This window comes from Hyalella azteca, unplaced genomic scaffold (assembly GCF_000764305.2).
Source record: "Hyalella azteca isolate HAZT.00-mixed unplaced genomic scaffold, Hazt_2.0.2 contig7110, whole genome shotgun sequence".
Classification (NCBI taxonomy): Eukaryota; Metazoa; Arthropoda; class Malacostraca; order Amphipoda; family Hyalellidae; genus Hyalella; species Hyalella azteca.
In genome coordinates, this window is record NW_025937242.1 from 14,567 (window position 1) to 29,033 (window position 14,467).

Genomic DNA, 14,467 nt, shown 5'->3' on the forward strand with positions numbered 1-14,467 from the left:
TTACTATGCACCCATCAAAACGTTGCTAAAAAAGGCGACTTGGCGCCAATGACACAGCAGCGAAAAAAGAAGAAGCTGCAAATTTCAAATCGGCTGGAGATGACGAGCGTATTTGTTATAGCTCCAGGGCAACCAATGATCGCATGGACAGCCAATACTCAATTAATTATTGGGTTTCAAAATGAATATCTGCAGCTAATAATTGTAGGTCGTTTTTGGTCGACAATATATTGAGTTGAACTGCCATCAGATTCCATTTGATTCGGAGCTCAATGAGGGTGCATGAGCTATCCACTTATTTATAAGTGAATACGTTAACAACAAGGAATGGTATATTAAATGTTGATGTATTTCTATTTATTCATCTGAATTGTTGGTTCATTACAAATACGGGTATTAATTCCGTAAACATGGATAGGTACCACTTGTACAGAAACTATTATCCAACCGCACGCATGCCTCTGCCCTCAGTGTACGCTGAGCCGTCGTCCAGTGTGGTCATAGCGTGTAGCGTGTGTGTGGTCATAGCATCCCTCTCGTGCGGAGAATCGACATTGCAAGAGAAGGTAAGAGGAATTTTTCGGTTGTTAGAATATACGTGATTAGGTTATATACGTCAGAATAATTAGGTTTCACTGAAACGCTACTGAACCTGCAATTATTATAGGTTATCTCAGTTAATCTCAGTTAATGCAATCGATGAGATGAGAATGTTCATCTCCAACAATAAAGCAGCAGGAAAGTATGGAGTAGAATTATTGTATATAGCAATAAAAATCTCAACCTTTGTTAGTTGCAGCATTGAATGAATGTCGCTCATTAGATCAGAATCTTAGTATACGGCCCAAAAAAATCATATAATTTATATATAGGAGCATTTACTTGACATTTTTAAACACTGACTTATTATTCCGGCATTCATTTATCGACTCGATAAAGGTTTCTCGGATTATTACGTGCTATTTCGTGCTTCGTAATTGTGGCATACGAAATATAATTCGATTGTTTATAGTCTTATGACTGTTTCGGCTTTATCATTATAAATAGATATCTCTTCGCAATGAGGCACTGCAATGAGGCCGCTGCAGAGAATGAAAAGTACTGCTATAAAAAAAATCAAGCTGGTAGCATTGACCGATAGTAAGCGTCAGCACTTTTGACGAGCTTGACTGCGGTCTTTGCACACAATCTACCCGTGGCATTGAAAGCAGGCGATACTGGTAACTTCAATCTACCGGTAATGATAAAAAATCTACCGTCAGGATACGTAGACAGGTTTCGCATTTAGTACTATTACAGTTAATAGAAATGCGTAGATGAATTACAGAGTAAAAGTATTGTTTATAAAAAATCTCTACCATCGTAGCTCTCACGCTTTAATCGGCATCGCATTTTATAATATAATTGAGGCGATTGTTCATATGCTTGATACTTTTACGGCTTTTTATTATAAATAATATCGTTTAAGACGGAAAGTTAAGGTCTGCTGAAGCCTTACGTCGTCTGCCGTATTTATGCATGAAAAATCATTGTTATTTAGGGCATGTATTTATGGTATGATATTCATGAGTTTCACAAATCATATAAATGTTGTTGAGGGCATGGAATTATTTATATTAAACGGAAGCCTTAGCTAACGTTTTCCAAGTCTCAAAAAATACAATCATTAAATCAGGCAATATTCGATAAAAATGCCAGCCCATATTATTTCTTATTTCATATTATTTCATGCATGGCTGCAAGTAATGAAATAAATTCATTAATGAAAAAAAATATTCGTAAGAGCGTATCCACAATTTTATCAGCTCTTTGTAGAAAGATTAATTAGCTGCACTTACTTATGATATATCTATCACTATCGTGAAGAAATGACTTCCTTTACAATCAATCCTCATCTCAAAATGATAATATTGTAATCATAATTTAGTAAGTTAATATAGAGCAGCTTATAAGCGATCGTACTTTCTTCGCAATAACGGTTGTACGTCGGGAAGGTTAGTTCAGTATTGCATATTTAAAATGGCTGGATATAGTAGGTGTTCATATAACCTCTCATTAAAATGACCCTTTCTGAACCTTAATATGACGTTGTAACAGATTTCTAATACGTCTAGTTCATTATCAGCTCCGGCATTTATCAATGTACGCTTTGTCAATGCATATATTCGTCTATTAACACACTTTTTCGTATACGAAGCATTTGTCAAAAGATACATTCTTCAATGTACATGTTTGCCAACTAATGCAGATACCCGTTGGCAACCGTAACTTCCATGCGTTATATATAAGTCAATGCCATTGAACCAATCGTTCAAAGACGCCATTGCTTTTTTATTTTTATTACAGCCTTCACGTGTCATTGCACGGACTTCGCTATGCACTGAAAACTTATCCACACGGATATAGTATCTGAACATGCGGAAAATAATAATCAGATGGCAGCATATAACATCGCTATGAAAACTGCATTGATGCGTGCAGAATGCTTGCTTCATGAAAAAAATCATTGTAGTTATGACTAATGAATCGTTTTACATCAGAATTATTCGATCATAGTCAGGGAACAATCGTTCCATAGCGCAAGAATATTATTATTTAGTTAAAATCGATCGCAGCATCATGTTTATATTTTTAAGAGGGTTTGCAGTATTAAGTTTTATCATTAATTGGATTTTAACTGCATAATTAGCGCCTATCAACTTATTATTATAATCAAGATCAGCTTCAATAAGGAATCAGCTTTAATCGAGATCAACGTTATTGCGTCAGCCTGAGGGCATTTTAGTTTTAGCATGGCTTCTCATGAAGTCATCGTAGCCCATAGAATTAATTATATAGCGGTCTAACATTGATTGACGTACATTAGAAGAGTTGCTGGTAGCGAAAGAACTGTGGTACCTAGTACTTTGCCACAGAAGACTACATCTAATACAGTCAAGCGTTGCGTCGACATTCGAATTTTGAAAGAAAACACGCACGGTGTGGTTGCACAGATTATGTGGCAATTCATTATTTATGAAAGCATGCTTAAAATAACGTTAATAAAGTTTATTATACAATGTGCGACCTGCATGGTGCGGAAGGATCATATAGATAGTGTCGCCATTGGTGTCGTTCCGACACAGGTCAATATGCACATACGGTAGAACAACTAAATTTAACAGGCTCATTTATATGGGATAAAATACTCAGCTTAGTTGCTGGAGGAAGTTCCCGACGCTTGCTGAAGTCCACACGCGTAGTTTCCTCGGAGATTCGTGTGGCACCATGGAGATAGATGCGCAGTCACCGCGTGGTACGGGCACTTGGTTTTCTGCTGGCACTTTTTCTTTTTATGAGTAGTATCCTATTTACTTGACTTTGTACTTATGTCGACGCTAATTTCATCACTCAATGCGCCTTTTAACTTGATAATGAATGATAGAAACATTCGAAACGTCGTTAACGAAATAAAAATGTCCATCGGTAACCTGATTTTCGATTCGCCGGTTCAAACTAAAAATATTGTTCGATATATTGAAAAAACTAATAAGAAAATTGCGAATAAAACAAATTCTCTGGTCTTCAATGAAACCTGCTTGAAAGAAAAAATTCTGCCAACCTATACTAATATATATATTTTAGTATGAGAAGGCAGAATAAGCTTGTTTCAACACGGGTGGTTAATGGCCAGAGAATTCGTCAATTTAAATTTTCAGGGTCGAACAATATTCTTCAGATGACATTAGTTGATAAATATGCAGGTTCAAGGGAGTAATATCAATTTATTAACGACGTTTCGAATGTAACAACATTCATTTTCAAGTTACAGGAAGCATTGAATACAGAAATTTTGATGGAAATAAGTACATGATACAAGTAAATAGGATACAACAAGAAAATTTGGAACCGCGAAAATAATTCCAAAACAATCTCAAAGCTTAGAAAATCAGGTAGTTATGAGATGATAGATGGAGTCTAATCCGCAGAAAAGGGCTTCAGCTATCGTCGGTCGGATTATGTCGGGCCACCGCAAGATGACGATGCTGGTGGGTTCCTCCAGCACAGTGCAAATGACAGTCTCGTTGAGATTGACGTTGTCGAGTGTGTCACGGGGCCTATTGATTTCATCGCGGATCTTGAGATGAAGTTGCTCGATTGTGATGCTTTGAGACCTGGTCTGGTTGCGAGCTTGTCTCAGGTGGCAGGATAAATGGCTGCTCAAAGTCGAAGTGGTTACCCCAATTACTCCAATTTAGCCAAAATAATGAAGAAGTCTACAACCATCTTTGAAGCAAAATTTATTGATTACACCAGATTCTTGAAGAACTCTCGCTCGTTTGAAGTGACCGTTGCTGCGTATAGTTCGGGGTTTGACGTTATTGTCAAGGTTGTCATGGAGCCAGTTTAATTCACTGCGGATCTTGAAATGAAGTTGCTCGATTGTAATACTTTGAGACCTTATCTGATTGCGAGCTTGTCTCAGGTGGCAGCATTATGCAAACTGCACATGTACAGCATTATGCAACTTGCACATGTACAGCATTACGCAAACTGCACATGTACAGCATTACACCAACTAACATGTCCACTACCTTTTATATGATCATATATAATACACAATGACAATATGGCATACCGATGTAATAATAATTAAATATGCCCTAATTTTACTGAAAATATTCTTCGAAAGCATGGATTTTAACTTGAAAATATATGACAAACGTCATTTACTACACGTAACGACGTAAGTGGCTTTTATCCACATAAGTCACTTTTATAACACGTGGAAACCATTCAAATTTTAATTTTTCATCTAGGTACCTCTTGTATACATACTGTTTCATTCAGAAATATCTTGATCCATTTTCAACGTCCTTAATGGCTCACTGGACGTGTAACCATAGAACAATTTGCTCTGGACAGGCCGGCAAGCCAGCTTATATTGCAGCCAAACTTGAAGGTGTAACTCGCGATTCTTATTGTCATTAGAGAAACTTTGGCCACTGCGTAATGTTTTAACTTCGCCTAAATGATTATGTGTGGCAGCTTGCTGCAAGCTCACAGAACCGCGCAATGAAGGCTAATATTCGGTTCACGACTTTCCTTTAACAACTTTTATTAAAACTGATCCTTGGTTACTTGTTTCCCGGCGACTGTGTGCACTAGCTTTGTTTGAACCCCCTTCTTGAGAATATTTTAGTGAACCCGATGACATGGAATTCAATATTAATTGAGACTGGCAATTATATTGAACTGGCATCGCCTCACTTAGACTGGCAATTATAATCTTCGGGCGCCAATGTTCCGTTATTTTGGGAGAACTCGGTCAAAAATGTTGCAAGTTGGAAGTCTTATATCGAGGCTATTAAGGTAATTCTTTCGAAAAAAATTTCTTATCCATAAAAAAACGATCACTCGAGAGGAATTATTTGCATCGGAGTTCTTTTCGGTCTCTCGAGGTGAATATTTTACGACGGATTAACGAGGTGGAATTTATGAGCTATGTTGAGAGATGCTCGGAGCATGGATTGGATTTGGAAATTTTACACTTCAATCGGTTAGCTAATCATGAACAATGGCTGGAAATTTTAATGATCTTGGAATTTTATGTACTGATATTTTAAGAAGAACTTAAGAAGGATGTTGAACACCAAGTATTCTATACCGTGTCCAGTTTTGTCCATTACTTTCCGATGATCATTTGGCTTCTCAAAAAAAAAATGGCTTATTATTCATTTCATTTGGCTTATGCAAAAAATACCATAATGGCACTAATTGCGATTACCTATTGTGACGTGGGCTTTGGCTGGTTATAATGGTTTCATGAAACAGTGATCAATGGTGATTATGGTTTAACGAAAGATATTTCTTCATATATGGATAGACCACGGCATACTTTAGCTACGATGATATGAGCATTTTGTGCCGCTTTCATGACAGTGCACATTATTATTTTGCTTCATTTCATTTCACTTCAAATCGGATACAATTTCTCAACATAAACCTGATCTTTTCCATGAAGCTTCACAATCGCATTTCAACGGACCTCATGATTCTAATGCTTCGATAAAATTATCGCAAACATTCATAGTTTTCGGGCTTTAGTGAAAAACAGATCTCATGCGCCCTATATTTATTAAATTAAATAAAATTTCACTAAAACGTTAATGTTTTTGCGAGGTCGTTACATTTTTGCAATCAATTGTTGTTGTCGTGAAAAGTTTTCATTCGTACGGTGCAGCGACGAAAATTTGGCTCTCAAAGTTTTCGCTTGCTTTAATATCCTATGCTAAAAAACCTGATGCACAAGATTTGTCTTGTGTTATGTTCGAACTTTCAGCATCGCTGAAAAACTTAGATAATAAGGTAAAACAGAATTTAAAACATTAATAAAATTTTATTTTCCTAATTTTATTCAGCTATGTAAACTATAACCGATTTTGAATCCCCAACAAGGGCTGTTTTACATTTTTCCATTGAGATGATGTTCGATACACATTATCCGTTTGCAGTTAGTTCTATTACTCGTAATTTTTATGGATATTTGCAAGCCTTATTTGGAATACTTCAACTCTCCGGAGGGATTAAAGCTATAAGGGTTCATCGTGGTCCCCTTAAAATTACAGGCAGGTCTTAAGTTTACTAATCGCGACAATTTCAGCGAAAGGTATTTACTAACTTTGCAAGTTCCATAATATGTTTTGCGTGTTAATTTGTGTAAGAGAACGTGACTCTGAACTAAATATTTAAGTTACTTTGTTATCTTAAATAGAATTTTGTGCGCTATCGAGGCAAGTACAATTGTATTCTTTCCAATGTTCAACTTTAAAAAGCAGCAATTCAATTGTTCGTGAAAGATTAAGAGGTTCTTATTTGATATAATATACACGAATTGAGGTAGCTGTGAAATACTCGTGTGCGTGACTTGAAAATGTTGTCAGTTAGGCTTGGTTCACACCATACTGCTGGGCATGTGCCAGTCACGGTCCAGTCCAATATTCTTTAATGCATTCCTATAGAAGCGTTCACACCAGCCGTGCAAGACACCTGCCATGCCCATGCTGTGAATGCTTCTATGGAAATGAATTATTTAGTATTGGACAGGACCACGACCGGCATCTGCCCGGCCAGGCCGTATGGTGTGAGCCTAGCGTAAGTGTCTACTGGATTGATCCAGTAGACGCTATTCCTCGCTATTCCGCTTTCCTCATTACAAGTTTCTGAAGAGTTGTTATAAGACTTGAGTTAATTATGTGAGTATTGTGTTCTTTTTACTAAAAATTTGTGGGACAAGACAAGCGATCAAACGTTTCTTGTCTCTAACTATTCAAACAAACCTTGCCGATTTTTGATCACTTGCTGATATACAGACGCATCGTTGCCGTAACGACGTTTTTACCATAATAAAGTTGGTTCGGAGCTTACAACTGTTTGCATAATAGTTTTAAATTGAAAAGCCGCACTGTAAAAACCGCATATTGCAACAACCGCATGCTATAACAACTGTATACTATTACAAACTTATACCGTATGGTTCGCGCATACTGCAACAACGCGCATACGCTAACAACAGTGCCTACTGTAACAACCGCAAGCGGCAAACATTTTCATTTCGTTTGCTTACCATATTGCCCCCTTGTTTCTCTCATACATTTCATTCATTTGTACAAAAATTTCAATGATTTTCACAACTGATAGTCGTTGGACTTCTCACCCAATTCGCAGACCAGCTCATTTTCGATTGACATTTTCCTTCCGTAATACGGATGTACAGATAATAATTTTGAATGTCTATTGAACATAGTTTCGCTGTTTGAGATTACACGTTATTATATATCGGGTACAAACTAAAATAACTAATACTAATACTAATAAACTAGTAAGATTTTTTTTGTTACCTTGCACCTTGGGCACAGAGTTTCATGTGTAACAAGCGGCTTAACACTGTACATTCTGTTTATTTGGTTGACGCGTTGGGCCATTATTGGACCTTTTCTGTATAATGTCCAATACACCGAATTCTGCTTTCATCTCCTTCTTAGAAATTAACAAGTTATCCGTCCTGTGTTGCTTCAATAGCTCATTACTTCGTCTTAAATAAAGAGGAGGTATGAATAATTGATAGTATTTTCGTGCTATATGATGAATTGATATGATTTGCAGGCAATTAGTCCCTTCAGACAAGCAGTTAGTTGCATTCGTGTTGCACGTGCCAGATTAAAAGTGTGCTTAAAAGTCGCATACCTTTACTTCACATAAAATAAAATAGATCAAGTCTAGTCCTAGCAATAATCATGTAAATATCATGGTATCATAGCATGATGTGGTATCATAGCATGAGCTCGCAACATAGCATGATGTGGTATCATAGCATATGCGGTATCACTGCATGATGTGCTATCATGCAAGCATTCAATAGTCAACAAAGAAACAGACGTTCGACGAGGCTGAGTTCACAAATAATTCAATTTATGAAGTTTGTCCGTATAACATTCCGATTTATCTGGATTGATGTGAATATTTCAAATGGCGTTTTACGTTAGCCGCTCAGATCGATGGCATGGATGTCCAATATTGACGCTGTCCTTAATCTCTCTGGTAATATATTGGGAATTGTCGTGACACGCTTACCAATCTCATATCATTGTCGTTCATTTTATTGTCCAAGAGATGCATAGAGCACTCATGGTTTTGTATGGAAATTGTAATGAATTTATACTCGGGAATTATATTCGTTTCTCGTGAAATAAAAGATAACGCAATGAATTGCTGATTTGAAGATTCGCATCAGCTTTTCTCGATGAATTTGAAATACATATCGCAAAAATCAGCAATGTTGCCAATACGGGGAAAATAGCGCGATTCTGAGCAAATGCAAAAAGTCTTTCATTTGTTCACGGTTTTATTTTATTCTGCGTTATCGCGCAGCATGAAGCTTATTGCATGCCTGTGTAGTACCACGATTGGCGCAGAGAGGCGCCGGTTCGATCTCAGCTCTGTGCGCCAGTTTCTGGTCCAAATCGGTGAGGAGGCTGGGCGGTTAAGCACAGCAAAATTGTAGTAGTGACTTGCGAGTTCGAAACCGCAAAATGCTGTGAATGTTCTATGATATTAAGAATCGGCGATAGGCCTCAGGCCTAATAAACGCTGAAACCGCTATTATGCGTTCATCCCTAGTATCTCGTACAGCAATCATTCTTCCCTAGTCATCACGCATTAGGTACAGGCTGTGCAATGGCATACAAATATATACTGTTAATTATTTATTCCTTATGTGCAGGACAGGCAAGAAAGAAAGGACAGGCTTTTCGAGATAGGCGGCATGTCTAAGTTCAATTGGAGGGACTACGATTCGGATGAATCGGTGAGGAGAATGGATGTTGGTGTGCGTGTGGGTGGCGAAAGGTTAAAAATGCTTCTGAATGCTAATGATGCTGTGATTTTGAGTGAAAATAGCGAAGAACTGCATATGCTGGACTGCGTGACAGAGTATGGGAGTGACTTCACTGTGCGATTCAGTGCGGAGAAGAGCAAAGTACTTGTTGTGAATGGATCGGTTGAGGATACGAGCAGAGTGTGGATGTTGGGAGGGAATGAGATTGTTAGGACAAATGAGAGGGGTGTGTGTGGACCAGGAGGGATGTCAGAGAACCAAGGCCGCGAATTTCAGTACGGCGAATCAATGGATTTCCTTGAAGTGCAGCAAAAGTGAGAGCGAGTATGAAGTATTTAGGGAAGTGTAAAAGAGTGTGGCAGTGCCTAGTATTATGTATGGACTGGATGTGATAGCATATAGTGATGGTGAACTGGATAAATTGGAATTGGTACAGAATAGAGTGGCGAGATTGGCACTAGGAGCCCCAGGTGGACTGCGGTGGAAGCCCTGGGAGGGGACATGGGATGGAGTACCTTGAAGGAGAGAAGAATGAAATCGGTTTTGAATGTATAAAGTGAGACTGGAGCGAATGGACGATGAACATTGGGCACGAAAGATGTAAATGTGGAACATGAAGGTGAGTAAATGGCCACGTACATAAGTGTGATATGCATGAAGCATGGGTGCGCCATGGACCCGCTGGACCAAGACGAATGGGTGATGACAGTACGGGATGCGATTGGAATAGGGTGGGTTGAAAAATAGTGGAAAAGAGAAATAAATAAGCGAGTGAAAGACTATGGGCTGAAGGTGCGGAAGCAAGGAATGGAGCAAAAGGACACTAAGACTGCATCAGATGAATGCGATGCCAAAATATGAATGCATGTATGATGGTGGTAGAGGTGCATGGGGACCTTCTATTTTGTGTTAGGGCAGGGGCGCTATAGGTGTGAATGGACGTACATAAGGTGGAATGAGAGGAGGGAAGATACATGTTTTATGTGTGATGGGGATGAGAAGAAAACTGTGGAGCAGTTGGTAATGGAATTTGGGGCGTATGAGAGAGAGCGTCAGTCTATGATGGAGGTGATTCTGAATGAGAGAGGTAAAGTTAACGAAGTGGGGTATGAGAGAACAAGCGAAGAGTGGATGGTAATAATTACGGGTCTGTCTGAGGGAGCAACTGCATCTAAGGTTGAGAGTGTGAAGAGATATTTGGAAAACGTATGGAGGATGAGGGAGAGGAGGAGGATGATAAAAGCTAGTGGGGTCTCGAGGTGTGGAAGGTTGAGAGAGGCAAGGTTTGGAAGGCCAAGGAGACCGTGCCGAATGTTTAAGTACGTTGTTTTTTAGGGTGTTGCATAACGAAATGTTTTAGTTTTTTAGGATTGCTGTGAATATGTTTAAATTGAACGTTTTGTTAACAAACGAGTTTGAGATGAACTTTTATTTTTTCGACTTTAGTAAATACATGTATGACCGATTACACGTGTGCAGCGTGTATGACCGATTTAAAGATCGTGACCGGATTTAATACGCTCCCAATTACAGGAACTAGATGAAGAACTCGCGGAAATAGTGGATTGGTACGCGCAAGAGTGTTTCGGTGATGATGACGGCGCCAGTGGTGATGAAGGTGAAGAAGGTGGTGATGAAGGTGGTGATGAAGGCGCCAGTGGTGATGAAGGTGAAGAAGGTGGTGATGAAGGTGGTGATGAAGATGCCAGTCAGCAGGAGGTGCCAACCGAGGAGGTGCCTCCAGCGTCGCCGGAGGAGTGAGTTACATTAAAAATTGTTTAAATTTTTTTGTTTTATGAAATTATACTGACTAGTATATTATTAATTATTATTATGTTATATAATATATATATATATTGTATTATAATTACTTTTCTTAATTAATTAATATTATTTTAACACAACTTAGTTAGATGATTTCTATTGCTGTCAGCAGGCAAAGCGTGAGTGCTGCTGCACGCCGCGGCCGGCCTGCACCCAGTCGCAGCATCTCGCCGCGCCCAGAGGCGGGAAAAAAATACAAGTGTTTAGTAGATGGGTGCACTTACCAGGATAATGACAAATACACTTTTGAGGCCCATGTCCATAGTGCACATGGGAAAGACAAATTATTTAAAAGCGAATGCTGTGACTTCATGTCCAATTGGCGTGAAAATATCCCGTTTGGAGCGCATAAATGCGTTTAGAAAAAGTAAACTAAATTTGAGCTGGGCCCACTGCTACCTTTCTGAACCATGATCTTTCTGAACTTCTCGCAAATTTGTGCAACCATCATGATATTCTCTTTCATGTACAATGAATGTTAGGACAAATGAGGAGGCCGTAAATATCGTTTCATGGCACTCAACTTTCTTTCGGGTAGCACGAATAATATGGGACGAGTTATTTGATCATCCACACAATTCCGTTGCTTTGTTATCTTAAGTTCGACGCGGCATCAAGATCGCGGCCACCGCTCCATGTTCTCCGTATTATTAGTTTCTTCATTACATTATCTATTTTATGATGTTCTCATATGAAATACTCAGCATTTCCATAATTTATATCCATAACATGTTAAAAATCTGATTAACTATTCTGTTAATGTTAAAATTAAATTCTTAACGTTATATCTCGTTTTCAATGCGAGACAGAAGTCATTGTTTTATTGAGTGTTCATGCTTGCAAAATTTCTGAACAATCCGAGTCGTGAATTTATAACGATTACTTACTTTCTCGGAAAGTATTCGTTCTTGCTGACTTTAAATAGTAATTAGAACTCACTATTTAATATTTCATGTGTTTCTGCCTTGGAATATATTCATTATTTGCTGGCATCTATTATCTGTCATAGTTTTGCAAATTCGGTGCAGTTTTAATTTTTTCCTGTGTTACAGATCAAAGTTTGTTCGCTCGTTCATGAAAACGCAATCTTTGTCCGTCTTTAGTAAAATAAATGGCCAAACGTCCACAATTTCATTATCATTTGACTTGTCTGTGAGTTCTTATCCTTATTGAACAGCATTAATTGCAGAGACGATCGCATAGGAACAGGGGATGTTTCAGTATATTTAAAAACAGAAACTAGGATGCTAGGATGCGGCTCGCGCGGGAGATGTAGAGTGCATGCGGATCATCCTAGCAGCGCAGCCCAGCCTGGTGAATGTGCGGGACCTGGACGGCCGGCACAGCACTCCGCTAGACTTTGCTGCCGGGTACAACTGCGTGCCTATTGTAGAGATGTTGCTGCACTAAAGTGAGAGCAGCGATCATGGCAACATTCTCCCACTCCATTAGCACAGATGCCAATCCGAAGCACTATAGCTGCCCCACTGGAGCTGACTCGTGGTGCTGGGTCCGGAGAGTGGAAGCCCTGGGAAAGGTACCAGAACCTCACTCCACGAAGAATCTTTGGTTGGCGAATTTATCGCAAGAAATGTTGTCCGACATCATGAAGATTTATGTCGATTTGACAACACCCGAGCTCTTGCTGCGGTGCATGAAACAACGAACGCAGAACTGCAACGAGAGCCTGCACTCGATGATATGGCTGAAGTGTTCTATAAGGAAAAATTCGCGACTATGGAAAGCTTTCTCTTTGTTGCTCGAGCAACTGCCTTGGAACATAACTTCAGTCATGTGGATGGCAGCCTTCTTCGAGCTCTTGGCCTGCGTTCGGAGAGCTTGTTGACGACACTGCAAGAAGCTGAGGCCCGCGTCTTGACTCCAGCTAGGAAGAAGGCGAAGCATTCCTCCATTCTTGATCCTTCGTACGGCGCGGGCAACTTCTGATTTTTCTTCCGCTATCTCTCTCTTAAAATTTTTTTGATTTTTCTGCAGTTGATGAAGTGTTCAAGGGACGATTTATTACTTGTAAACGAAGATTAAATCGCTTGGCCAAGCAAATACCCGGACACTGAGACTGTTTTAGCTCTTCCACTCCAACTTTCTCACTAAGTAATTTTCTTCATTTCTCTGTGATAATTCTTTTCATTATTCGTGCGCCAACTGGACGACAATGAGGTAAAGCCGGGGATCCAGTGCCATGCGCATGGATACTATTTTTTAAACTCATTTCTTTGACTTTAAAATCTATCTCCTACAGTTTTAAAGCTACAGCGATGAGACATATACCATTCGATTTGTAAAGACCATACCTATCGAGTAACGAAGCCCTTTTTTTTAGATTTGTGCATAGTTTGGATTGCGATTGGGCATATATACAATTTTTTTAACTCGTTACTCTATTTTTGCTCTCCTGAAAAGTGTGACTTTTTTGCCTTTAAAACCCGCGATTTTTTTTGCCGCGATCTGCTGCAGGGGGAGGCCTTAAGGAAGAAGCTTCATAATCAAGTGCAGGAGCTTAAGGTACGTGAGTCATGGCGGCTTGGTTGTGTTTCGTGCATCTGATGTCCTTCATGTGCTGCATGACATCTATATAGACTCCTTCTACATCTATATTAGCTATGGGAACTCTAAGGCCCTGGATGACTATTTGTTTTCTATTTAAATATTATTGATACAGTTATTCTTATTTTATTATATATATTCAGGTGCAGCTTGTGGACACTACCCAACATCTGGTCTTTCAGGTGTAGCGTTGAATAACATGAGTTATACATTGAGTTATATCTGTGTAACGCGTACACTTCTTGACAGGGCAACATCCGCGTCTTCTGTCGCATCCGCCTGCTGCTGAAGCAGGAGATTTCCATGAAAGGCGACTGTGAGGAAATCCACCACCTGAACGTGCTGTCTGAGACATCCTTGCAGCTGCTCATGTGTGATGCAGGTGAGTGATGATGACATCCACCACCTGAACGTGCTGTCCGAGAATCCACTCCTACTGGAATGGTATAGACTCCAGTTATAAAGAATATTTATCCAGCGGAAATTAATAAATTAAAAATTATTCGGATTTTTTAATACTCAATTATTCAGATTTTTTTATTCATGGCAAATTGTTTATTTCGAAATTAGCAGGTTTATATTTTAGTAGAAGGTGAACTTAGCGTTTTGTAGGATTCTGCACCGGTATGCGATAATTCTCGCGACATTTATAGTTTTTTGAAAAAGGAGAGATACGAGCTGGAGAAGTGAGATAGCACCGTA

General features: G+C 39.0%; 1 protein-coding gene across 1 annotated transcript; it reads left to right on the forward strand.

Annotated features, from left to right (window-relative positions):
• The first annotated feature begins 455 nt into the window (after positions 1-455).
• Positions 456-12,324, forward strand: LOC108671038. The gene is made up of 5 exons (XM_047881121.1): positions 456-566; positions 9,263-9,346; positions 10,910-11,015; positions 11,046-11,133; positions 11,310-12,324. Exons 1-5 carry the CDS (start codon positions 456-458, stop codon positions 11,560-11,562), a joined length of 642 nt encoding a protein of 213 aa, XP_047737077.1. The 3' UTR covers positions 11,563-12,324.
• Positions 12,325-14,467: the final 2,143 nt, after the last annotated feature.

Bases quoted from the DNA above. Each gene is read 5' to 3' on its own strand.
- LOC108671038 (XM_047881121.1), top strand. From the start codon at position 456: ATGCCTCTGCCCTCAGTGTACGCTGAGCCGTCGTCCAGTGTGGTCATA. The intron at 567-9,262 runs GTAAGAGGAATT...CCTTATGTGCAG, and splicing joins AATCGACATTGCAAGAGAAG to GACAGGCAAGAAAGAAAGGA. The intron at 11,134-11,309 runs GTGAGTTACATT...TATTGCTGTCAG, and splicing joins CCTCCAGCGTCGCCGGAGGA to CAGGCAAAGCGTGAGTGCTG.